Source organism: Myiozetetes cayanensis, unplaced genomic scaffold (genome assembly GCF_022539395.1).
Source record: "Myiozetetes cayanensis isolate MyiCay16 unplaced genomic scaffold, myiCay2020 scf2-11, whole genome shotgun sequence".
Classification (NCBI taxonomy): Eukaryota; Metazoa; Chordata; class Aves; order Passeriformes; family Tyrannidae; genus Myiozetetes; species Myiozetetes cayanensis.
The window spans coordinates 101,201,091-101,227,264 of NW_026087411.1; the positions used below are offsets into that span (position 1 = coordinate 101,201,091).

General features: G+C 36.9%; 1 protein-coding gene across 3 annotated transcripts in view; it reads left to right on the forward strand.

Annotated features, from left to right (window-relative positions):
* The window catches only part of LPIN1 (lipin 1), a 55,241-nt gene extending 29,329 nt beyond the window's left edge, over positions 1-25,912 (forward strand). For 2 of the 3 annotated variants that reach the window (XM_050315283.1, XM_050315281.1), the window contains 13 exons: positions 1,251-1,344; positions 2,693-2,880; positions 3,760-3,853; positions 6,192-6,261; positions 8,112-8,204; positions 9,556-9,629; positions 11,583-11,727; positions 13,172-13,320; positions 14,860-14,946; positions 17,305-17,457; positions 19,291-19,405; positions 21,440-21,543; positions 22,400-25,912. In XM_050315283.1, coding sequence (XP_050171240.1) covers positions 1,251-1,344; positions 2,693-2,880; positions 3,760-3,853; positions 6,192-6,261; positions 8,112-8,204; positions 9,556-9,629; positions 11,583-11,727; positions 13,172-13,320; positions 14,860-14,946; positions 17,305-17,457; positions 19,291-19,405; positions 21,440-21,543; positions 22,400-22,559 — 1,526 coding nt within the window. In that variant the 3' untranslated portion in view covers positions 22,560-25,912. Of the gene's footprint in view, positions 1-1,250; positions 1,345-2,692; positions 2,881-3,759; positions 3,854-6,191; positions 6,262-7,911; positions 7,990-8,111; positions 8,205-9,555; positions 9,630-11,582; positions 11,728-13,171; positions 13,321-14,859; positions 14,947-17,304; positions 17,458-19,290; positions 19,406-21,439; positions 21,544-22,399 lie in introns of all 3 variants that reach the window. The other variant, XM_050315282.1, reaches the window with a different exon arrangement.
* Positions 25,913-26,174: the final 262 nt, after the last annotated feature.

A 26,174-nucleotide genomic window follows, 5' to 3' on the forward strand; every position in this document is an offset into this window, starting at 1 on the left:
CATGAGCTTATTGAGTTCTGTGTAGTAAATATCCTGTCCTGAATATGTGAAATATAACTCCATCTACTTTTCTACTTCCTAATTTCTGGGCTCTATATTAATGATATTTTGTCACAAGTGTTACAGTCATAGAATCATAGAATTAACTGGATTGGAAGAGACCTCTGAGATCATCAAGTCCAACCCCTGATCCAACCCCACTTAGATCATGGCACCCAGTGCCACATCCAGCCTTGTCTTAAAAACCTCCAGGGAGGGTGAATCCACCACCTTCCCGGGCAGGCCATTCCAATGCCTGATCACTCTCTCTGTAAAGAACTTCTTCCTAATATCCAACCTATCTTCACATCCAATCTTCACATGAAATTTATTTTCTTACAAATTATCTGGTTTAGAGCACTCATTCTATATTTACATAAGTTCTATATAAGCCTAGCTTGTGCAGCTGCTTTTTAATCAGTAAACATTCAAGTTTCTTAGCTTCTTCCCCATGCACTCCACTGTCTCTGAAACCCAAAAAAACTGATGTTACTCTGCTTACTATTCAGTATTTGTATAACTGTTTTCTGATTACTTTTCTGATGTTTGGTGTTGAAAAATTGGGATAGTGAGAAGTTGTGCATCTGAGAATGAATTCCAGATTAGTTTTTGGCCCCACAGTGGTTACTTGTCTAGATGTGCTAGCAACAACAGACAGTGATGGCTCTGTATGTTGGTCCTGTGACAGGCTTAAGAGTGTTGTTTTGTCCCCTACAACAGTGCATGTGCACAGACAACACATCAGTAGTATGTGCTCAGCAGTGAGTTGTCTCCATAATAAGCCAGTTATAGTGTGTTAGTGACTATAGTTTAATCTGTTACTTCCCTTTTGCAAGGAGGGGTTAAAGATTAGGTTTAGGAGATTAAATGCTCTGACTGCAATACTGTGACAGTAGGCCTATGCAAATACTTAAAAGGTTTTCCTCTTGCTGTTTTCCTGCAGACTTCTGATTCTAAGTGATCTTGTCTGGCATAGGGAGTCTTCGGCATGTCTCAAAATTAGTGCTCTGCTGTCCCAGTTTGTGTATTCATAGTTTGAACAACTTGTTTTGAAATTTTTGGCAGTACCATTTTGTACAAATACAGTTCACAAATTGTTATAACTTGTCTGGTTTCTTAATCTTAAAGTGAATAGTTAAACAGTAATAACAGCTCTGGATTGTTACTCAAAAAATATTAATTGATAGGCTGATTTGTGCTGTTCTTTACAGACAAACGAAGCCGGCATCTTGGTGCTGATGGTGTCTATTTAGATGACCTCACTGACATGGATCCAGAAGTTGCTGCACTTTATTTCCCTAAGAAGTATAAGTTCTCTTCTTATATTTTACTTTTTTAAAGAGCTCTTGTCACTTTCCATATTTACATCAAACTCGTTGCCAACCAGATAAGACCTCTTTTTCAGAGTCCAGGCAGAGATGATGGTAGAAGGTAAATAAAACTCTGTAGAGAGGAATATTAGAGCTTTTGGAGGGTGCTGCATTTGAGCCTGAGAAGTGTGCTTGCAGCTTGTTTTCTGGTTTGGTCAGTTAAGCATCATATATTGATTGTAGATCATTATGTAATATACACTGATGTTTGTGAGTGTTACTCACATGTCCTTGGAGAGAGTTGGCTTTGGGATATATTTATCCCCATGTCCTGGCTTATTACCATGAAGAACATATCTTACTGTTAACAGTATTAGCAGAAAATTGTTGCTCTAGTGTTGCTCTACTGTGGGTGATCACCTATAAATATGAATGTAAGAAAATAATCTCTGGAAGATGCATGTCAGAGTTATATGTGGAAATGTTGCACCCTGAGCATATGATTTCCAGCTCATTCTGATCTTTATTAGATCCTCTTGTAACATTTATAGCTCCTCTTTCCACATCATACTCTAGCCATTTGACTAAAGTCATTGAGCAATAACTAAAGTAGCTTGTGTATTTTATTTTTCTTATTTGCTTGCCTAAAGTTAGGTGTTGCAATATCAGCATTTCAATAAAATGGAAAAAGATTAGTTATATGGAGAAAATGTCAGATTGAAAAATTCTTAAATGCATTCTTATAAATCTGGAGTGAAAAGCAGAGTTTGATGAGCTTGCATTTTGTAATAATTATCTCATCTAAAAAAATAATTTCAAGTGGGCATAATGATGTATTGTTTCTTAAAATTTTAATCCTGGTAGTTTATATGTAGAGTGTTTTATTTATAGATACATGACATATAAATACACAAACATACACATTTTTGTTTGGTTTTAGCTATCAGTTTATATAATTAATATAAATTAAGTAATAAACTAATATGTTTATTCTTGTTCCCATGTGTGAATAGTTCTACTAGTATAAACTCTGCTTACAGTAGCATTATTTTGTCTACTAAGATTGTACAGTTTGTCTTATTTTTCCTATCTCTTGTAAATAAGTGAAGCTAGAATTACATGTGCCTAGTTTAAGCAAGGAAGTAGAAGCAATCTAATATTTGAGGTTACACGAGGCCTATGTTTGTTCTGTTTTGCTGTAAAATTTGCACGAATTTTTTCTTTCTTTTTTTTCCTTTCTTTTTAAATCTTAATTTTAGCATCAAATGTATACAGTGCTTGTTGAAGGGAGTGAATTTGAGAAGGAATACATGAAGACTGAATTACCGATTTCTCTTTTCCAGTGGGGATAATGTCCAAAGCAAGAGCACAAACGACACGGGGCCGCGGTCAGACAGCCACTCTCCTCAGTCTGTTGGGAGCTCAGGTGTTGACAGTGGAGCCGAAAGCACCTCGGATGGAATTCGGGATTTGCCCTCCATTGCCATTTCTCTCTGTGGAGGCCTTACTGACAACAAAGAGATAACCAAAGGTACAGAATGCCTTTCTGAATTGCAGGCATTTGCTGGCAGCCAGGTTTGAGCATTGAAGCCTGAGGCTGCAGAGCCCTCCTGTGGCTGTGCTCAAAAATGTGTTGAGAAGATAAATACTGGTCATGTAAAATAATCAGTTATCTAGAACTTGTCATGCTTAGAATAGTAGACTTATATAGAATTTACTATTTTTACATGTTTCAATAATCCACTACATACAAAAATGTTTGAAAGTATTTTATTGGTATTTTTATGTCCTGATAGTGCTATGTTTTGTATCACAATAGTGTTAGTGGTGGTCTGTAAATGGGGACATGAGGGGAGAGAGTTGGAAAGTTTAACCTGAGTTCCTGTGCGAACTCCGATTTCTTGTGTAACTTTTAGATACATCACTTACAATACTCTGTTCCTTACACTTCCAGTGGCATAAGGAGAAGATAAATGTGGTGAGACTTACACTTTCTACAGTATTGTGGCATCATAAAATCATATGAGCCTAATGCTACACTGCTTGCTGCTCAGAAGCTTTGTATTAAAACATTTCAAATATACTGTGATTTATTGGAGTCATATTGTTATCTGAATCACTTGTAAATTACATAACTTTTCTAAAAGGAGATTTTCCTCCCTCACAATTACATCCCTGAGCCTTCACTTAAATTGTATGTTGAACAGGAAGGACGCCCAGCAGCAGACAAAGAAACCCTCAGCATCTTCTGAGAGTCTCTGAACAACTTGCTTCCATATTGCAGTTAAATCTCAGCACCCTCATAATGAGTGTGAAACTAATGTGCCTGAGAGATGCTAAGAGGTTTAGGTTGGCTCATCCTAGGCATCTGTAAATGCATACTTTATAAATGTAACTTTTTCCCCTGCAGAAGAATTCTTAGAACATGCAGTGACATATCAGCAGTTTGTGGACAATCCTGCTATCATTGATGACCCTAACCTTGTGGTGAAGATTGGAAATAAGTAAGTATATTTCAGAAAAAAAAATACTGTTGTAACAAAGACACTTCTGTGGCACTTCAGTGCACTAAATCAGTTTAGCCATAGCTGAAAAACAGGTTTTGAATGTCTGTACCTTGGATTCATCCAGAAAGATTCAACTCCCTGGTGAATTCAGGCACTTTGAGTTACCTTTCCTCCATTAAATTGAAAGTAAAGAGCAGTTTCAGATGACCTGTTACAGCTAACTGACACAATTTGAATTTCAAGAAGCTGCTATTAAATGCTAATAGTATTCACACTCAATTGACAGAGTAAAAATTAAATATGATATGAACTTGCTAAGGCTTGCCCTGAGCAAGTTTGAATAATTAATATTTGCAGGGATATGTCAGTCTGCTTGCAGTCACTCAGTACCCAGTACTTTTTTGTATATACTGAATATTTTGCTAATAGGCCTCTATGGAGGCATTGCTTTTCAAGACTTGTCAAACTTCAACCATTGAGTATGAGACTTACATTTCTGCAAGGCTAAGATTATTTCATGTTTATATTACCAGCAGCAGGGCAGTACTGTAGTCTATGCCAGATGCAGATGCAGCTATTTGAAGGATTCTTTAACTTAAAAACTTCTTGCACCTGGCAAACAGTGTTAGAGGATAGAGGAGATACCATGGCATTGTGCTTTGGCTGCCCTTAGTCACAGACATTGCCTGTGCAAATCTCATATACCAGGTGATAGTTTGTATTGTGTATGTTATGGCCTCATACCTGACCCTCTCTGTGCTCTGAGGTGAGTCATTTCCTGCTTTCCTGACAGAGTCGTTTGAATTTGATGGTAGTATTTACCTGCTTACTGAATGTGTTGGGAATAAAAGAGTACTTAGTGAGGATCTTACTGTCGTATTCTCTGAATGCTGTGTGAGCTTCAGCTTCCCTAGACAATGGATACTGTAATTGTCCTACTGTCTGTAACAAGAGTTGACCCCTGTTCAACATGTAATAGCAGAAGCTTGACATCCTGCAGACTACAGCACTTGACTTTTATGTAGTTCCTGGATGGAAAAACTGAAAAACTTGTAAAAAATGTGGCTCAATGCTGTGATAATGAGGTATAGTAAGGACATTAGCTGGATGGATGGTTGCCCCAGAGTTGTGCTCAGTGGCTCTGTGTCCAGGTGGGGGGTGATAATGAGCAGTGTTTCTCAGGGCTCTATCTTGGCACGGGTGCTCTTCAGTATCTTTATTAATGACAGACTATGAGATCGAGCACACCTCCAGCAAGTTTGCAGATGACCAAACTGAGTAGTGCATTTGAATCAACAGAAGGGGGGGATGCCATGGAGAGGGACCTGGACAAACTTGAGAAATGGGCCCTTGAGAACCTCATGAAATTCAACAAGTTCAAATGCAAGGTGCTGTGACTGGATCACAGCAATCCCAGACTGGGAGATGAACTTAGTGAGAGCAGCCCTGCGGGGAAGGACTTGGGGGTTCTGGTGAATGAAGAGCTGGATGTGAGCCAACAGTGTGTGTTCACAGCCCAGAAGGCCAACTATATCCTGTGCTGCGTAGAAAGCAGCGTAGCCAGCAGGTCAAGGGAGGTGATTCTGCCCCTCTACTCTGCTCTAGTGAGACCCCACCTGCAGTGCTGTGTCCAGGTCTGCGTCCCCATGGACGGACATGGACCCGTTTGAGCAAGTCTGAAGGAGGGACACAAAGGTGTGATCAGAGGGCTGGAACACCTCTCCTGTGAAGACAGTATGACAGGGGTGGGGTTGCTCATCCTGGAGAAGAGAAGGCTCTGGGGAGACTTCATTGCAGCTTTTTTGTGCTTCAAGGGAGCTTAGAAAAAAGGAGAGCAACTTTTTACATGGGCTGATAGTGATAGGATAAGGGGGAACAGTTTTAAACTAAAAGAGGAAAGATTTAGTTTAGATGTTAGGAGGAATTCTTTACTGTGAGTCACTGGAACAGGTTGCCCAGAGAAGTGTTGAATGCACCATCCCTGGAAGTGTTCAAGGCAAGGGGCCCTGAGCAACTGGTCTATTGGAAGGTGTCCCTGCCCTTAGCAGGTGAGTTGGAATTAGATGATCTTTAAGGTCTCTTCCAACCCATTCTGTAATTCTATGATGACTTGAGGCATGTGTGACAAATATGCTTTCTAATCAAGTGTCTAGCTTCTCTTACATACCCTGAAAAGTATATGCCATAAATACCTGTGGAATAAGATGGCTCTGTTATTACTAGTGCAGGCCAGAGTTTGACCTGTGCTTCATGGCTTTAATCTGCCAGGTGATAAATACGAAGTAGATTGTGAATTGGGATTACAAAATGCAGTAATTGTCTCTTGTGTGCCCAGGTACTATAACTGGACAACAGCTGGTCCCCTTCTGCTGGCAATGCAGGCATTCCAGAAACCTTTGCCAAAGGTGAGATTGAACATGAAGATTGGTAAGAAGAGGAGTTGTGAATTTATGCCATTGATTAAGGGAGGGAAGAGGGTTGTTGTACAAGAGAACACAGTGCTATCTATCCACATATAAACGTTCATCTAGCCTATGGTAAGGGCTAAATAAGCTGGACTAAGTTTGGTTTTTGAATATTGTTTGCTTGCCAGCCAATGACAACTATTTTGAAAAAGGAAAACTTCATTTTTTACTTCATTAATATGGATTGTAAACATAAATTATGTTGGCCCATGTTAGTGTTTGAGAAAAATCTTCTATGAGTGTGAAATTCAATGTGTTCATGTTTTTTTTTTAGTGGTTAATGTATATTCTGAAGGCTGATAACTTTCTAGACAGTGCAATTTTAAGTTTAGTGGAGAAACTGGTATTTATATTTGGAACAGCTTGTGTTATTGGGAAGGTTTACTTGGTTGAACTGTACCTCTGAAATTAAAATTATTCATTTATGCTACCAGTCATCCTATTGGTTTTCGTCATGACTTGTTGTTTAGGGTTTTGATTTGCTGTAGTTATGAAACTAAGGTATTGAAATACTAAGGTACTTTATTAAAGCGGACACTGTGAAGTGATTGAAAATTGAACTTTTTACAAAAAAAACCCACTCATGTTCTGCAAAATACACATAAATGCATGTCTAATTTTAAGCATGTGAATTCTCTCACTAAAAATCAATAGGACATCTGCGTCAAGTTGTTGATATGTTTGAGAACATCTTTAAATTGTAGCTTTAAATTGTTGTTCTCAGTGGTGACATTCCATTCTCAGTAGCTCCATCTACTCCCTGTTTTTGTTATTTTGTTTAAAAAGCTGTCATTTGCTCAACTTTATTCCTCTGCAATTTCTTTTTTGTCCTCACATACTTTAAATAATACAGTGAAGGGAACCTATGGAAAAACTGAGCAAAGGGGTGCATTGTCCCACACATCAGCTGAGTGCAGCCTCCTCTCTTAATTGCTAAGAGTTCTTAGAATTTTTTTTCAATTTTTAAAAAATCACTAATGAACATCACAGCTTTCTTTTGGTGACTTTGCTTACAGTGGAACCTGTCATCTCAGAAAGGCAGTGGCTAAGCTGTTCCAGGGCGTACCAAACCCTGTGGCCACCTTTGCTATAATATTTTCCCTTTCCATCTTTTGCATCTCTGTGGCCTAAAGAATTCGGCTCTCCTTGTTGCAATGCATAAGGCTTCAGTCATTATGGGGATTGAAGGAAACTTCTCTACTTGTGTCTAGTATGTAGAACCAATGAAAAGTAGCCCTGGTTTATAAAAAAAACAATTCTAGCATTGTCAGTCAAATTCACAGCATCATACCAAAGTCATAAAAGCTACTGATGTCTTTTCTTTTTTTCTAAACCGGTGATTAATCGTGCACTTTGCAGTTATTTTTAAATGAGAATAGCCATCTTGCATGTCAGTTTTTTTACTGTTTTGCATGACAGCTCCTTCAGGAAGTGATATTTTTCTTTTTTTTTTTTTTTTTAACATGTAAATACTAAATAACTTAAAAACAGTAGGTTCTCCATTCTAGACATTATACTAATATCTCTTTATGCTTTTTTTTCTTCTTTGATTTGGTTTCTTTTTCATTTTCCTTTTAAATATACCATAAGTATTCATGCTTAAGTTACTTCAGAGCAGCTCTGGATACCATTAGATTTTGCTTTAGTAAAATTTATGGTCCACAGACAGTATGTTTACTTTTATTCTATTTATTATCAGTTAAAATTGTGTGTTTGGCACTTTTTCATTTACATATATCAGGTTGTCCTTTGTTTTCGGCCTTTTTTATGTTACCATACATTTATCACAGGCAACTGTGGAATCTATAATGAGGGACAAGATGCCCAAAAAAGGTGGAAGGTGGTGGTTTTCATGGCGAGGGAGGAACAGCACTATTAAAGAGGTAAGTTTAAGAAGCAAGCAAGAGTTCCTTCTGGTTGCAGTGGGAAGGCTGGGTATTTCCATATTCATCCCTCAGAACTTTACTTCAGAGAGTATCTCAGTATTCAATTTGACTGAGGATATATGCATTAAGGGATGTTTAAACATGGTCTGGAGTCTGATTTCTTTTGACTTCAGAAAGCTTTGGATCAGACCCTACCTGGAACTTTTGACAGAAGAGTTTTGGTTCTACCTTTATTTTCAGAAACGAATCTGAGGCATTATTATCTAATCTACTCCATCTCTTTTTGGGAACCTAGAGTCAAAGAGTTGTGCCACGAATTTAATATTTTCATGCAGACTACCTACCTTTCTGCAGTTTTCTTTTGATAGTTGAGGAGCAGACATATTTATGAGTAGTGTGAACTGTAAAATTCAGCAAAACCTAAGATGGAAAACTGACTATATATATTAGATTGAAAGTCTTCTGGAGTTTCTTTTCAGAGCATTAAAAGTTTGTGGTAACAGTCTTAAAGCCATGGATGAACATTAAAGAACATTGAAAAAAACCAAAGCTTTTATATGAAATATTGATCTCCTGTCTAGACATATTTAATCTTTAAAGTTGTCTAATAAAACCTCTTCATATTAATTTATTCTACTGAAACGTTAGTACTTGAGGGGAGAAAATGACTTCTAATGCAATTTTATGGTTATGCCTCAGTCAGGAACTTCTTTAGCCTTGTATGAAATAACCATTATACTGATCTGTGGGTATGGGCTTCAGAGCATGAGATTTTAGTTTTATAGTTGTTTGAAGTTTGTAGAATTTACCTCTGGAAGTATTTGCTTATCTCTTGAGTTGTGGAACTATTCACTACTTAAAAATCTTGTGGAACGACAATCATGGTGTTCAGTTTCTACACAAGGTAAGAGCAGTTTGGAAAGTTTTATTGAATTAAAAATTTTAATAATACTATGAAAGGGTAATCACATTTTTTTCTATCTCCAGTCATACTTTGCTTTTTCAGGTGAAAGCTAGCTATTTGAGGTGTATGAATTGAGTAGTTATGGAGTTGATCCCAGAACTTCAACAGCACTAGATGTGAAATCTGATATTCCTCTACTTCTTCCATGCAAAACTAAATCTTAATTATCCTCTGGGTTTTATATTTGCATTTTTTAGGTCTTTGTACAGCCTACAGTCTTTAAGAAACCATGAGATTTTACTTTGTCTACAAGCAAAGGAAACAAACATGTTGATTTTTACCAAGTTTGTATACGACAGAATTTGATTTTCAAGTGTTTTTCTAAAAACATTTGCTTTCTGCTCAACAGGATATGCCTAGCAACTCATACTTGTGTTTTTACAGGAAACAAAGCCAGAGCAAGGTATGAGTGAGAGTGGACTTACAGAAGACTCTTCGCAGATGAGCAGGGCAAACAGGTACCCCCAAAATTATCTGTACCTCAAATAAGCAAGAGTTAGCTTTTAAAAGTGAAAGCATCTTGTATATTTTGATCAAAGAAATACTGTCTCAGTGAAATAAGTTCAATTTGTTACTCACTGCACCAGGTTAGTGCAGATAGGAGGACTGCCTATGGCAGGGTTGCAGACTGCGTGGGTGCACTGTGGCATTTCTGTAGTTTGGCTGGCAGCTCTGTGGCACACATTCCCATTTCAAGGGAATGTCATAGATGAACCCATGTTTTTGTCAGGTCCCAGTTGCTAAAATTTTCAATTTACTTGGATTTATGGCCTGACCACTTAAGTTGTCCCTGCATATTTTGGGAAGTTCAGGTGCCTAAGACTTTCCAGAGTGTTTTTCACAGGTAATAACCATGTTTTCTGTTACTTCTTTCAAGGATTGAAGGAGTCTTCCTTCTTGTGGTCCAAATGAATCACACTGTATAGCCAGAATCTCACTTTTAGGAGGTTTCCATAAGATGATCTTTAACTTTCTTTGGAGGGATGAATTATCCAGGAACAACTCTCCTACCTTGCCCCTTTTCTGTGCATACATATCTTAATGTAATGTAAAGACAGCTCATCTATGTGCTGTCTGCACTTACAGTTGAAAAGGGTCAGATTTAGATGTTCTCATTATGTTAAGTTTGGGGATCACCTTTCTGAAACAAAAAGTCATTAGCTGTTGTTCTTCCTGGTGGTCAGCAGCTGCAATCCAGGTGAGTGGGCTGGAAGGAAGATTCTTCATTCTGTAGGAGATTGTTGTCTCTGTTGCCTCTCTGAGATTGAGAGCCATGGAATAAATCAGGAAGGCTGATTTTGCTTTTAGGAATGGCGCATGACATTTAGGTCTGTTTCTTACATGGTTGTTTAAAGATAAGCTTTAAAGTGGGATTAAGACTTCAAGCAGACTAGATTCTGAAATTGGTGTTCTTTGTTTAAATTTTAACTGGCCTTGGAAGTCTGTTATTAGAAATTTACTCTTTGCAAGCAAAATGTGACAAGTGGGATGTTGAGAAAAGCTTTTGAGATGAGATGTCACAAAAGATAAAATAGGCTTTTAAATGTTACTAGTCATGACATACAGTACCTTGTTACCAGGCCAAGACCTCCTAACATTAAACAACATCCAGGTGTGATTGAAATAACAGGTCAAATGCTGTTTGTTTTAAAGACAAGATTTGTGGGATTTGAAAGAGTATTTTAACTTCTGCCTATAGTGATAGATTTTTTTGGTGCAAACCTTTTCTCTGAAGAAAAAGACCCTTAACAAATCTCTAAAAATGTTTGTACAAGAAAAAAAAGACCCAACCTATACCAATGCATATTTAAACAGAATAGTGTGAGGGGGATCAGGTTTTATGACTTTTCATCATTGTATCCTGAATGGGATAATCCTGAAAATTCTGGAAAAGAATAATCCAGTGAGCTGAACTCAGTCAATGAAAGAGAAAGATAAGTTACTTTCTATAATAAAATCTCCACCCTCTGCTTTTCTTTTTTTATAAATTTTTAAATTCTTTGGGGAAGGAGAGAAGGAGGAAGAGAAAACCAGAGTAACAAATGCATCTCTCTTCTCCTGAGAACAGAGGATTTTTGTTATAGTATCTGGTGGGTATTATTTTTTTTTAGCACTATGAGATTCTTGTGTCAATGCAGCACATTAATTTATATTTGTTAAATTTAAGTAGTGAAAATAAGTGAATGGCTAGAGAAATGCAACTATGAATAATGGGGAACATGCCTGAATGAAAATTCAGTGCTTCATTGATATATTCAAAACCATAATGTGAATGACCTCCTGTGAGACAGTACTTGGAAGCAGAGAATCTAGGACTGTATTTGGTGACTCACTGTTAATGCATTTTTAATGGATACTGAGATGCATTTACTGACATGATAACATCATTTTCTGTGTGTGCAATGTTCCAGAATAAAAGATGAATCTTCTTCAAGCGATGAAGACCCTAGAGCTGCCAAACAAAATCTTGCGTCATTGCAAACCAACTCCAGTCATCTCTCATTATTGTCTGGAGTCAGTTACAAAAAATCACTTCGACTCACTTCTGACCAGCTTGTGAGTTAATTTTACATCCTTGTCCTAAATGTCATTTCTAATGCAACATGAACCACACAGTTATTCAGGCTTGCAAAGCTTAATTACCTCTCTTGTCTTCCATTTAATTCCCTCTCTTTTTACATTTAAAAAAAAAAAAAATCAACTTTCCCTTTCTCTTTTATATATTAAGCGTGAATGTTGTTCCTTGCAGCAAGTGCTGGCATTCAGAGGTGGGATCTCATTTAGAAAAATGTCAAAATTAAATTCCAAAGTATGTATTTTTCACCTGTGTAAAAGTGTACTGGAGCCACGTCATTTTTTGTAGTATATATGGTGTGTATACGTTAACCCACAAGCCTCTCTTTTTTCTTTTTTTCCTTTTCTCCTTTCTTTTCCTCTCATTCATAGGCAAACAGTCACATTTTGCATAAATACAATTTTCTGTTAGTAACTTCTATAAGAGGTTCTTGTGAATTTACTATGAGGCCAGACTATTAATTGTTTTGAAGCCGTTTCCTCTATGACAGAGGTGTTTTGACTAATGGTGACAAAAGTGTTTCAGTTTTGTGTTCTCTACATTTCAACTCGATCTGGAAAAATGGGCTACTTTAGGGAAATACTTTTTGTCATCTTATCTACAGCCAGTCAGTTTTTTGAAGGAAGCCCACAGGGTGTACAGCATTAAACAGCTCTCAGAGTGTACAGCATTAAGCAGCCCATCCCTCACTGCCTGGATAATTTGTAAGAAATATAGAATTTTTCCCAAGAGATAGATGGGATGTGTTGGTAATCTTCTATAGCAAACAGAAAGCAGGGGTGGCATAAATATATTCGTACGTTTCAGTTTCAGAAACCTTGCAGAAATTAGCTGAAACTAAAACTGCTCTTAAATTGTTTTCTTGATGAAACAGTGGGTGAGACTGATCAGTTACCCATCAGTTATTCTTCATTCCCACCTCCTTTTCACTTTTTTACTAATTGAAAAATTACAGTGAAAGATAACTAAGAAAAAGATACACTTAGAGTATTAAATTCCTACAAGTTTTGGGAAAATGAACAGGTAGGTCCACAAATAGAGTCAAATCAGTACTCTCTTGTTCAGCATGTTACTGAGTAACACAGGAAACAGTGAAGGTCAGCAAAGTGGGAGAGTGAAGGATATGGGTGAGAGTGGTGGATTATTTTATGAAAGAGGTGAACATTTGGGGATTTTATTTTTTTTAAAATATACCTGATTTTGGAACAGATTTTTTTTCTTTATTTGCTTTGTTCTGTTCTGTATGTCAGTGCCTAATATACCCAACAGAGGACAAACCTCTGATGATGTTATTTAGACCATAGCTCTGCTGAAAGCAATAAGATTCAGTGTGACCGAGGCAATGATCATCTGTGGCTTTGTGTTTGCACTGTGCCCATTTCACATGCTCAGTTTGTTGATCATCTTGATGATAATGTCTTTCAGAAAAGCTTAAAGCTCAAGAACGGCCCCAATGATGTGACCTTTAGTGTTACAACACAGTATCAAGGCACTTGCCGCTGCGAAGGCACCATTTACCTATGGAACTGGGATGATAAAGTTGTTATTTCTGACATTGATGGAACAATCACACGGTGAGTTCATGAACAGGGAGAGACTTTAGTCTAGGACAACTTGTCCTTGCAGATAAAGGAAAAAGTAATTAACAGGGAATTTTGAGTCAAAGCATCATTACATTCCAGTGTTTTTTGAGGGTGTTTATTTTTTTTTTTTGAATTTGGCTATCAAACAATGCAAGAATCCTTAGCTGAATTCTTATATTTAATAAAGACACGTGCCATATGTTCCTATTATTTGTCACCTATTGGTGTTTAATGGTAGTATTTACAACAGTATTGGAGGACTTTCTGCAAAATCCTAACCATTTTGCTGCATCGCACTTATGAAGTGCACTTGCTACATTAAAAAGAAGAAACATGTGAATTTTTGTTTTAGAAGGCATTACTGGGGCATTCCACTGAGAGGCATTAGTATTATTTAGAAGACAAGACTCCAGAATCCATGTCAGAATTAGAATCTGATGGAAAGTTTCAGGTTATTACTTTGGGTAAAAAACCAGAATTTTGGAGTGACCAAAATTCACTGACTCATTGATTTTTATTTAGTCTTTTAACACTGGGGAAAACAATTGTGTGTGGAACAGGGGAAACACAAAAACATTGTCTTTTTAAGTGAAATGCTTAGATTTTGTTTTTAAATCAATGTATTTCAAATGAAACCTAGCTTTATCTAATCAGAGAAAGGAATGAGGAAAAATAATTTCCAAGAATAATCTGGAAGGAATTAAAATACTTGATTTAAACCGAAACTCTCTTCTGTGATTTATCCATTGTATTGCAAACTCCTTTTTTGGTGCAAACTTCTTGTTTTGTTTTTTAATCTTCAGTAAAGTTAGTGGGATCTATTCTTCACTCTGTTGTTGAGCCACGCAGAGTTACTTCATTAATTCACCTTACAATACCAGTGCAAATCCACCCTAAGCCACTGCCCAATGTCTTTCCCTCTACGATGTGAGATATTCAGGGTGTGGACTTCTTGCTGTGTATCTGTACAATGCTTAGTCAAGCATTGTGTCTATTTGTACCATTTGTTATTATACTGTAAATTATTTTCTCATATAAAGCAGGAAGTATGTTGAAACCGTAATAAATATTTCAAAATACTTCATATGTGACCAACTCCTGGCTCTATGTGGAGAAGTCTGGAGTAAGCTAGAATGTGACTTATCTCACACTCTCAATTTCCCGTAAACTTCCCTTATATTTGGTTTATTTAGAAAACAGTTAAGGCAAACCTCAAAAGGTATGCTTAGTACTGGTGGCCTCCTACATGTCTGATTGATGGCCTATGTACAAGTTATGTACAAGCTATGTACAAGCTTATCTGTCTTGGTACTAGAGTAATTAAAACAATGTGGCCAAGGATGAGCATATCAACCTGTCTGAAAAGAAAGGGTAATAAAATAATCCTCTGATTACAATCAGTACCTTACAGAAAACCTTATTTTCTTTTGCTGCTACCTAAGTAAGCTAGTGGGGTTTGTATTATCCTCAACTGTTACTATAAGTGTTGGGTTTTTTTCAGTTCAGTTATATTGTTTTCGCTTTATTCAGGTCAGATACTTTAGGCCATATTTTGCCAACTCTTGGCAAAGACTGGACACACCAAGGGATTGCGAAGCTGTACCATAAAGTGAGCCAGTGAGTATTCAGTAATTCTGTTCATGTATCTGTGGCTTGTTTATTTATTTGCACATAAAAATTAAAATTTCTCTAGGTTTCTCTTAACCTCTAAGGGTAACAATTTCATCAATATCTTGTCACTTCAGTGATGCTTACACAGTGTAAGCACCTGCTGCATGATATCCAGAGCAAAACCTGCTTTGTGATACCCAAAGCAAAAGCCCCCTATTTATGAGCAGTGATTGCTCTTCCAACCATCCCAAACAGATACCTACAGACAGTTCCAAAGGCTGTAGTAATTTGAACAAATTATGCAGTTGCAGCATGCAACTTTTTTACTACTGATGATTATACAATTTATTTTGTTATTTCTGTATACAAGTGTTTGTTACTGTTCCATTGTTAAATCAAAATGCTAGGAAGGATTAGTCTTAAAATATTTTTGTCTCATTGGTTATTTTTGAGAGTAGGTGATAAGTAAACATTGCTTAAAGTACAATTTAAAGTTACTGAAAATCAGTAAGGCATATGCTGTGAATAGCCTAAGGAAAAGGCTTTAACTTGGCAACACCAGTGGGAGTTGTTGTACTATGGCCTAGTAATTGACCTGCACTGATTGGCCCACAGTGATAAATACTTTCCATGCCACTGGAGGGGGTAAAGGATTGGATCCATCATGTTTAGGTGTGGCTTTTATATTCTCTGTAATCCATGGAAAAAGAGGGCATCTTCAAAAAGTAGCTCAGGACACTTGAGATATAACCATGTTTAGAAAAAAAAATTTTTTTCCCATTAGTTATTGAAGAAATACTGGGCAACAGTATATCAACTGTGCTTTAGGGCAGTTAATGTCATTAACAAGGGGAGTATCTGGGTATTACCTAGAGCAATATGTTCCAAAAAAATGGGGATGTTTCCTCTGATGAATATGAACAGGAGTACCATGTGACTGTACCAGCTCACATGGGGTGATGTGTGGTAATGCTTCTAGGTGAGCAAGGCTAGTGCAAAAGTGTAGGTGCACTGTTGGTTCCCTTGATACATTTTACAATGTAGCCAAGCCATTGTGTGCACTGGAAGATCAAAGACAGAGTATGGTGAGTTCTGTAATTACCCATTGAGAGATAAAAGGAAATGAGGATAAATCAATTGATGTCTGAATGGGATCAGATAAAGTATCTGATTTTAATTTTTACAAGGAGGAATACTGATTACTGTTTTCTTTTATTGCATTAAATCAACTTTTCTTATATATTCAAATTACCAGAAATGTTTGAAGAGCCTCTGGTACACATCACAACTGTCCTCCTAGTTAATCTGATTTGTTCTGTGTACTGGGGTTATGCTGAGGTTCATTTATTGCTTTTTGTTTTACATAGATGATGAATTATAAATTATGGACTGTGAAATCCAATTATACCAGAGACACTTGTCTGTGTGTAAACATACATGTACACAGAAAAGACAGGACAGCTTGGGAATTCACATGCTGAGTTCTGTGTATAACCTCTGCATTACGTTTGGTGAAAATGTTAATTAATTTTTTTAATTGCAGTTGTTATTTCTGTGCCTGCCAGCACTGTCAGTTGCTAGGGCTTTGGTGATCATAAACATAGGGGAAAAAATAGATTTGAGTCATGTTGGTTTTCAAATTACTGAGTTAATTATGTAGTGGCTGGATATTACAGCTGAACACCATATAAATGTTCAGTAGTTGGATCTAATGACCATGCGTGCACTGAATACAATATTTCTGTATTTTATGAACAGTAATTTCCTTATAGGAATTGGAAAGTAAACTGCTATTAAGTTGAACTAATATCAGATAGGACTGTGTTCTATCATGAACAGAACCTGTGACTTCTGCCAAAACTTACTTCACTGTCAAGCATTACTTCTCATACTGTATTTTGAAGTTCAAATTCGTTTCAACTTGAAGTAATATGTTACTGCTGCACATAGACTAGTCTGTTTTTGCAGAGGCCCAAGAGGCAGGAGTGCAACACTCTTCATACAGCAAAGGCCTATACACCATTATGTGTTCTATGCCAAGTGTTTTCCTACTCATAGATGTCATTTCAGTTAATTCTAAGGATAATGGTTCTACCATGCAGGAGTGGATAGGAAACCATAAGCAGTCATAAGTCATGAGAAGAGAAGAGCCTCTTTTGATGCAATCATAAAATGCAGTGAAACTAGATAGGTTTTAATTATCCAGATTTCTGGCATAAATGTTTTTATTCCATTTAAATCAAGTTACATTAAATGTAAGTCTGTTTAATAGTCATGACTTGATTCATGTAAGCCCCAAAATTATTAATACTTAAATACCTGCTTTATTTTTACAGTAGTTTCTTCTTTTGTATCTGCTCACAGAAATGGATATAAGTTTTTGTACTGCTCAGCACGTGCTATTGGAATGGCAGGCATGACCAGAGGATACTTGCACTGGGTCAATGAACGAGGAACTGTGCTGCCTCAGGGGCCAGTGCTGCTGAGTCCAAGCAGCCTGTTCTCAGCTCTTCACAGGTAATGCAATTTCACTTTTATGCAGAAAGAAACTGTAAGGTTGGTGGAGACTGAATTCTCAACTTTTTTAAATGGGAGTGCTTGAAATAATTTATAATTTTTTTTTCTTACATATTGGTGCAGAACTTCTCTAGGAAGAAATTTTGTTGGAGAAAGACCAAAATTCAGTAGATAATGAATAGATTGTTTGCTTAGTTTGTCTTAGATGTATATTGAGGCATATCTATGTTCTCTGTTTACCAACAAGTACTGCTTGGTGACTTCATGTGTTTAATATGGTGTGTTAATATTTAGCTATAGGAGAAATGTGGACATTTTAATAGCAATCCTTCTTGTCTTGGTCTGTAAGGTGTTCCAGTTGGCCTAAATATATTTTTGTGTGAGATTATTTCTTAGTGGGTTTTGAAGAAATTCATGTGAAAATGAAATGAACTTTTTACATGCCTGACTGCACTGTGGAATTCAGTGTGGACAGTGTTATCTTTTCTAGGCGTTGAACTGCAATAAGTGAATAAGAATAGCACAGATTATGAATATCATAACTTCTTTCTAATTCAGTGAAGCATGTCAAGTGATTACTGAAAATATTTTAAGCTAAGTTAAAAGCTGCTGTGACAGGATATATTTCATTAGAATTTTTAATGGAAGGTTGTTCAGAGGTTCTCCTGATTGAGTGACATGCTACAGGCAGTCTTACCAGTCATGTTCTAAATATAAGAAACCGTGGAGGTATTACTGTGCACTTCTCAGACTGATTAAATAATAAATGCATTGAAAGGGTAGTTACTGTTAGCTTATGCTCCTCATATCTAGAAATACATTGAAAGTGATACTATTTTTGGTATCTTGTTTAGACTAAAGAATGCCCATCTTTCAGTGTACACTGTTGTAACTGCTGTGGTGTGTGGACAATAAATTACTTCATTGTTATCCATAGATCTAATTATTGTAGGTTTGAGGTCAGGTGGATGTGAGACTGAGGAAAGATGAGTTTGTCTGCTGCACATTCTCAGGCTTTGATTTATATATGGATCTCCTGTTCCAAAGGGCTGTTTTACTCCTATGAACCTTCTGTACTATTCACATCTTCCTTGACATATGTGTTGGTGCTAGGATCTGGGATTCTGAGCTTCTTAAGCGCTTTTGTGTCATGCTGGCATCTTCCTATGTTATGGGAACTCCAGACTCTGCCACCTGCTCAGTCTTCTTGCCAAGAGAAGCTGTTGTGAAAGGGCTTTTGCCCAGGGATGAGATAACTACTCTGTTCATTAATGAATTTTATATTCTGTAAGGAGCAACTGAAGAGAAATAGAAGATTGCCTTATTCCTTAACTTTTGTTAATTAGCACTGATAGAGGACCCTGACTGTAGAAGTATCTTAACAGGCTGAGTTGCTACTAGCACATATGGTGATCGCAGTCCTTTTAAAAATAAAATTAAAAAAAGGTGCTATACGCAGTGAGGGCTAATATAATCTAATCTAACCTCTGAATCATTCTGCAGTTTGCAGGAAGCAGTTTACTTGATGGCAGTTTATGCCTCAGAGGGCTTGATTCAGCAGCTACTCCTTGTAATCCACCATCCTTGCTCAGTAGCCATCTTTGCAATGTAGGTTTCAATAGAAGTTCCCTTGAATTTATTTACTGTGCCCGTTATGCAAACTTGGGAATGCTATTTTGTCTTCATGGGCACTCTGACTTCCAAAGGAAATAAGAGAAGAGTGGGTGCTCTGTATCAGTATCCAGCTACATAAAAACATTGAATAAAGAAAATAAAATGTTTTGTTCTGTATTTCATATGTACTTATTCAGCTTCCCTTTTATATCATTTCAGGGAGGTCATAGAAAAGAAGCCAGAAAAATTTAAAGTTCAGTGTTTGACAGACATCAAAAATTTGTTTTATCCTAACACAGAACCCTTTTATGCTGCTTTTGGAAACAGACCTGCTGTAAGTAATAGCTCAATTTATTTCTATTGCAGAGAACAGAAAGTTTGCTGCTATTTCATGGTTCTGTGACATTAGAACCTAGAAACTGTAAATGAGAATTTAGAATATTTTATTAGGCCCTGTACTGAGGAAAATATAAAGGTTCTTCTTCAAAAACGCTGCAAGCAGAGATGGAAGAGCAGCAAAGTAACTATGTTAGATCTGCATAAGCTGGCAGGTAAGATTGTGGTGAAACACTGACCTATTTTTAATCCACACAAATACAGTGTCAGTGAGATACCTGTGGGCAGATAACAAATATTTCAGGTCAATATTGGTGGGACTTACACTTCAGACCCTAAGTACACTCAAAAGACCTTAGATGTTTCATTGAAGCCAAAAGCTTCTACTTGTATGGAAAGTGATAAGTTTGACGTGGAGAGGGAAGATAGGTCTCTGTCACCTATTTGGAAACTGTATCTTTGGGCCATAGATGGCTCTGGCTCCTGCCCTAGGCCAAAGAATAATTTTATACATCTAGGAATGCATAAGGAAACAGTCCCAGGAGCTAGGGCAGAGGTGGGAACCGTGGCACGTCATTATCCCTTCTTTAAAAGCATTTTGGTGACAGGAGGTCCTCACTGTCCCCTTGCTATATTAAATTGTTATATCACACTCAGCTTAATTTCCGTAATCAAGGTACCTTTAAACATATGATTCTGAAATAAGTTTTTAAAAACTATTGTGATTTTTTTATTATGGATGAATCTATTTCCAGTTCCATTTTTTGAACCTCTGGGAAATAAAATAGAATCATTATTTTCATGCATATTTAAATAAAATGTCAAGTAAAACACTAAGTTAATGTTTCTAAAGTAATTGCTGATAACTCATTTCTCTGATTGCTGCCAGTGCACAGGCTTCAGGTATGTGATGTGGCACTGGCTTTGTGAAAATCAGGATCATAGCTTTCTCAATTTTCTGCTCTGCTTGTTTTGTTTTTGCTTTTAGGTTTTTTTAATTTTTCCAAGAACAAACTCAGGGAAATTCTTGTACTTATGGGTCTGACAGGTGTAGACAGTGCATGGGCTGCCAGATTGCTAAATTCTTGAAGTGACTGCTGTTCACTTTGTTCCAAAAAAATTAACTGAACAAGTGTTTACAATGTAGATATAAAAATAATCTCTGTATCTTCATTAATATTCCAGTTTTTTTCACCACCTTGGCTTTTAAAACTATGATTTATTTTAGCAAAATGGAAGGTTATTTTTACTCTGATCTTCTGGGAGATATTTTCATCTTTGGTTTTGTCAAGCTTTTCTTCAGAACAGATCAAAACCTATTGCTTTCCTTAGCAATCTGGATTTCTTAGACATTAGTAATTATTACTTCTAATTGTACTTCCCTTAGTTGCATCTCTGATATCTGCTGGGGTTCACTGCTTCTATTTTGCCATATATTTCTTGCTTTCCCTTCTTTTCCTCTTGCTCTGACATGGAGCATGGCACAAATCTGAATTCAGGAGCTAAGAGATGTTTCCAGGGGTTTTAATGTAGACACATTTGTTACGACTTCCTTTTGTGACCTTTTTGTTAAAAAACAATTGCTGGTTTATGTGTCAGTTACATTTTAATCTCTGTACAGTAGATACTCAGTACAATGCACTCAAGAAATGAAATACTCTCTGAAAAAAAACCAAACAGAAGGTGCTAATGCTTTTACACCAAATATCCCTAGTTTTTTATTGAATGTTATTGTTATGTCAAAGGAAAGTTACTGAAAAAAATGAACATGATTTTGATTAATAGTTTAAACTGATGAATAGTTTAAACTGAAGTGGCAAACTCTGCCTAGCAGCAAATTGTGAGTTTGATGAGCATTTTGTTAGATTTACGTCATTTGTAACATAATGGAGAATTTCAGGTACGCAGGAATTAAGTAAATTTAGTACCAATACTGTGTGAATATGTTCTTTTGTGTAATATATTCCAGCAAGAATAAACATTATTGTGCAAAGGTAGAATCATGATTTCTCTTTTTTTCTTTTCTTTTTAGGATGTTTATTCATACAAACAGGTGGGAGTTTCTTTAAACAGGATATTTACAGTTAACCCCAAAGGAGAACTTATACAGGAGCATGCAAAGACAAACATCTCATCGTAAGTAATCTCTTATCCCTGACATCTTATGGACTAAATTAATTTACTGTGCTAATTTGAGACTCAAGTTGCCCATAGATCCATTCAATTTTAGTAATGAAAGATTCCTTAGAATACTTAAAAGACAACATGAAAAAATTTGGAGTAAAGTACAGACTTTCTACTTTCCTTCAGTTAAGGACAAAAGCTGACAAAAGGAATTTTTTTTTATTTAGTATAATATATCCCATCTACTTTAATCATGGTAAAGAATTATAATTGTATGATTTAGTCTGCATAAAAATGAGACTCACTAGTTTGCTGAAGCCATCTGTCTTTTCATGGCCTTTTCAAAATTTCCTTTTCCTGGAGCTCCTATCTAGAAGAGCCAGAAAACAAAATCTGAAGAGAGAGCCAAGTGCTTCCAGCAAGATGCTTAGGCACTGGTAGCACCTACCACTGGAAATGGCCTTTAGTAATATCAAGTGTCCTTAATTGAAGGGGAGCCATACGTGTATAAAATAGGAATAATCAGTTCATCAGGGAGCTGCTTGAGCCAAGCTGGACCGAAATGGAGATGCAGAGTGTGGTGCTTGAGTATTTGAGCAGATTATTTGTGTGTAAGATGGCATCTGTTTCTTACTAGGTAAGTATAATTTGTTCGAATTAATGGATTAGACTGAATTTCTTATCTGAGCTGTGAATCCTTTCTGGAAGCTGTTCACCAAAATTGAGTTTAGTTTTATTCCTTTGAGGAGGGTGACCTGTCCACTTTGTCTGTTTGTAGTAGTCATGCTTGGGACTGGTTGGGACTTAAACTTCAAAATGAGATGATCTGAAATGGATCAGCATTCTTTTTTATTTGTTTGTTTTCCAGCTATGTCAGACTCTGTGAAGTGGTAGATCACATTTTCCCTTTGCTAAAAAGAAGCCATTCTTCAGACTTCCCTTGTTCTGACACCTACAGTCAGTTCACCTACTGGAGAGAACCTCTACCACCGTTTGAAACTCAGGATGTACATCCAGCCGCATCTTAACCACATCTCCAAACCCTTGGCCTCTGCTCAAAGAATGAGTTGTCTTGTATTGACAGGACAGCAGGTGGCTTTTGCTGTTGACAGTTCACCTGGAATGTGTGATGATGTGAGCATTGTGTTCTTTTGCTGTGAGCAAACTTAGAAATGCTTTTTCATACTTAGTCACGTTTCCAGACGAGAGGAGTCTTGCTGGAAATAGGAGTTGCATTTCTAGGTCTTCACCCAGCTCCTCAAATTGTGCCATGCACTTTCATTATGTAAGGTCAAATAAAAGTGAGGTGATGTTGGAGTTGCAGTTAGACATGCCATAAGGTTGTAAGGTGGTTCCATGTCTGTTCTGCATCACTGAAGCCATCTTTCATCTCGTCAGAACCACTTGCCAGTAAGGGAGCTGAAGGTGCTCACCATTCCTGACATCATCTGGTGACACGGACAGGGATTGCAATCCATACATCAAAATTTTTCTCTCTAAAGGAGCAAATGATTCTTCCCATTTCCCCTTGCTTGACCAACACCTGTTTGTTTAAGAGTTAATTACTGGTCTAGATCCTCACTGATATACATCAGCGTAACTATCAAAGCCAGTTGAGATGTGTTGATTTATTCCAACCTGTTTTGACATGGCACATTTCTGAGGAAATAAATTAGACGTAATCTAAATAGAAGGTAAATGAAATAGGATGGCTAGATTCTGCCAGTCTTTTTCAATTTGGGAAGAATCATGCTTCAAGACTAGCTATTTGGATCAAGGTAAATGGGCAAGTGGAAGATACAGGCTTTACTGTGCATAGTGCCCACATTAGTGGAGTGGGTGATTTTCTGTAAAGGCATTTTACCCACACCATGTGCTGAGGTTCAAGATTGTTACTGAGCCAAGAACACTGAGAATTTTGTCAAAATGGAATAGTTTTATTTGAAACATTACTTTGGCTAAAATGTGAATTTTGATGCTGGTGAATGATGCATCTCAGGTTTTTACTGTATGGATTTTTTTGCTTTGTTTTGTATTGTAAAGAATGGATACTTTTAGTGCAATTTACTCTCCTTTAAGGTAATGAACTCTCCTCTTTCATCTTTTTTTTTCCTTATTTATCCAGACACGAGCTGTAGTTACTGTTTTTGCTACCTGCTTTTGACAGCCTTAAGACTTAACTATGCATGCTAAAAGCAATACTGCGGATCAGTTGATGATGTTTTCCAAATGGTCTGCCTTTACACAATGTGGTAGTTCAAATGTGGACTTCAAGTGCCCACATGCCAAATGATTCTCAAACGTGCTTGTAGTTAGGAAGGAGACATTTTTTTTTACTTTTAGAATATAGGGAAAAGTCTAATTGTTCTGAAACACTGAAAATGTCAGCATGAGATTCTGTGTATATTGTATTTCAGTATGGGTAAACCCATGGTTCACAAGCTGTGGTCTCTTCCAGCTTCTGATCTCTGAGGCTGTGATACATTTTGCAGCTGTGTTGTAGTGTTTTCAGTTAAGAGGTTAATAACAGGAAGGTAGAGTGGTCCAGGAGAAATTTTAAGATGTGATTATGATTATCACCCAGAAGTTTGGGAATGGCTGGTCTGTATCACATTTCCTCTGTTACAACAAATTCTGGTTTTGTGTGTCAAGAGTGATGGCAACGTAGATGGGATGGTAACTCTGTACTAGGGATTTTCTAACTTTTAGTACTGCAGACTTTATTTGGGATGTCAGTGGGCCAATTTATGATTTTCTCTGTGCCTTCAATAGTAATGAATATAAGTGCAATCCTTTACACAGCTGCAGTATGCAGTGGTGAGCACTCCCTAAGTCTTCCTTTCACATGAACGCTGCTGCTGATACCAGGATTAGACACAATGAGAACAAATGCAGATTGATTGTTCTCTCTTGAAAGTTTGAAGAAGGTGCAAATATCTTTTTACTTAAAGATGGAAGAAATGTGAGGTGGATTTTCTGAAAGACAGTCAGTGGGGATTGCAGGTTGCCAAACTGAGATAGTTGCATCTCTAAATATAGCCACTCTTTCCTTTAAGTATCTAATAATATTTGTAGTTAATGATTGAATAAATGTCCTAGCTACATCCTATTTAAATTCAGTTTTGGTAAAGGTCTATTTCAATCCATTTATTATGTAAAATAAACCTAATCAACCCTTCTCTTCAGTTAGAGGCTGTCAGTTTTGTGGTATTTATCCTTAACAATGGTAAAGATCTATTTTCTTAAGATATTACACACAGCAATCCCCAACAGAAAATATGCTCCCTGAAAATTCTCCACAATTAAAGGATGTGATATGTTTATTTATAAATTAATAAACAGGTAATCCAGGGTTGTTTGTTGCCATTTGTATTTCAAACCAAATGATAGTGTAAATGAATGTCTGTTTTAATTCTGTCAGACTGTAGCTGTGGTGAAGTGCTGGTACAGGTAACCCTGAGATGCTGCAGAATCTGTCCCAGACAGCTCTTCAAGACTTGGTTAAACAGGGTTATGGCTGACTTGATCTAGTGCTGGCAATCATCTGCTTCAAGGATGAAGTTGTACTGCATGACCTCCAGGGGTCCCTTCTGACCAACATTTCTGTGATTCTGTGACATTAAACGCCTTACCACTGACATGCTGTGTACCCCTTTGTATCCGAACGTTGAAATATAGCTGAACAGTGTCAGGAATGTGTGTTTGTAAAATGTTTATCAAATTTTCTCACAAAAAAGACCCTTATGAAAAGCAAGGGTGTTTGACCTGCTAGAAACATCACCATACTTTTCCAGAAAGTATTAAGACATTTTGATTTGGTAGCTGATTAATTTTAGCTTAATGTTTAAACTGCTTTGTTAATTCATGTAGAAGAAAAAGGGATTGTTTAACGAATTCCTACTCTTTCTGTGAAAGAAAAAATATCAACCTTGTTTGCAGTGTAATGCTGGGTTTTGTTACAGAAAGAATATGCTAACATAAGTATGCAGACACATTAAATCACAGTACATTCAATTCATTCAATACACAGAAACTAGAATATACAGCAGTAAGGAGTGACTAAGGTTTATTTTCTTCAAGCTGATGGCCACACCACTCCAGCTGGGTCATAAGAGGGAAAGAATACTGTACTTGTGGCATTAGATATGTTGAAGATAAAATGTTACTGCTGTAATCTGGGGAGGGAGGAGAAAGAGGGTATTGAGTATTTTTTATTTATAGATATGGATTATTATTATTTCAAAGCCTATTTATATACAGTATTTACTCTGTATATGTATGTGCTACTGCAATGATGAAAATAGTTTTAACACTTCATTTTGATCTGCTGAATGCAACAAGGGTAGAAATACATATTGTAATAAAGGCAAATATAAATTTTTTCCTGACTTTTCTATTTTTCTGTATTCTTAGATAATGGCAGAGTGCTTTTGCAGAACTGCAGAGTGCTTTTGCAGAACTGCTGAGACCTGTAAAGTGTGTCTGTTGTAGCTTCAGTCTCTTATTGGGGATATCCAGTGTAACTTGCACTATTTTTGCAGTTTGGCTACAGTATTTTACTCAGAGCCTTTTCAAACGCAGAGTTTGCTGTGAGAGATGGGGCCAGGGTCTGGTCTGGCTGTTTTGGGATATAGGAGCAGCAC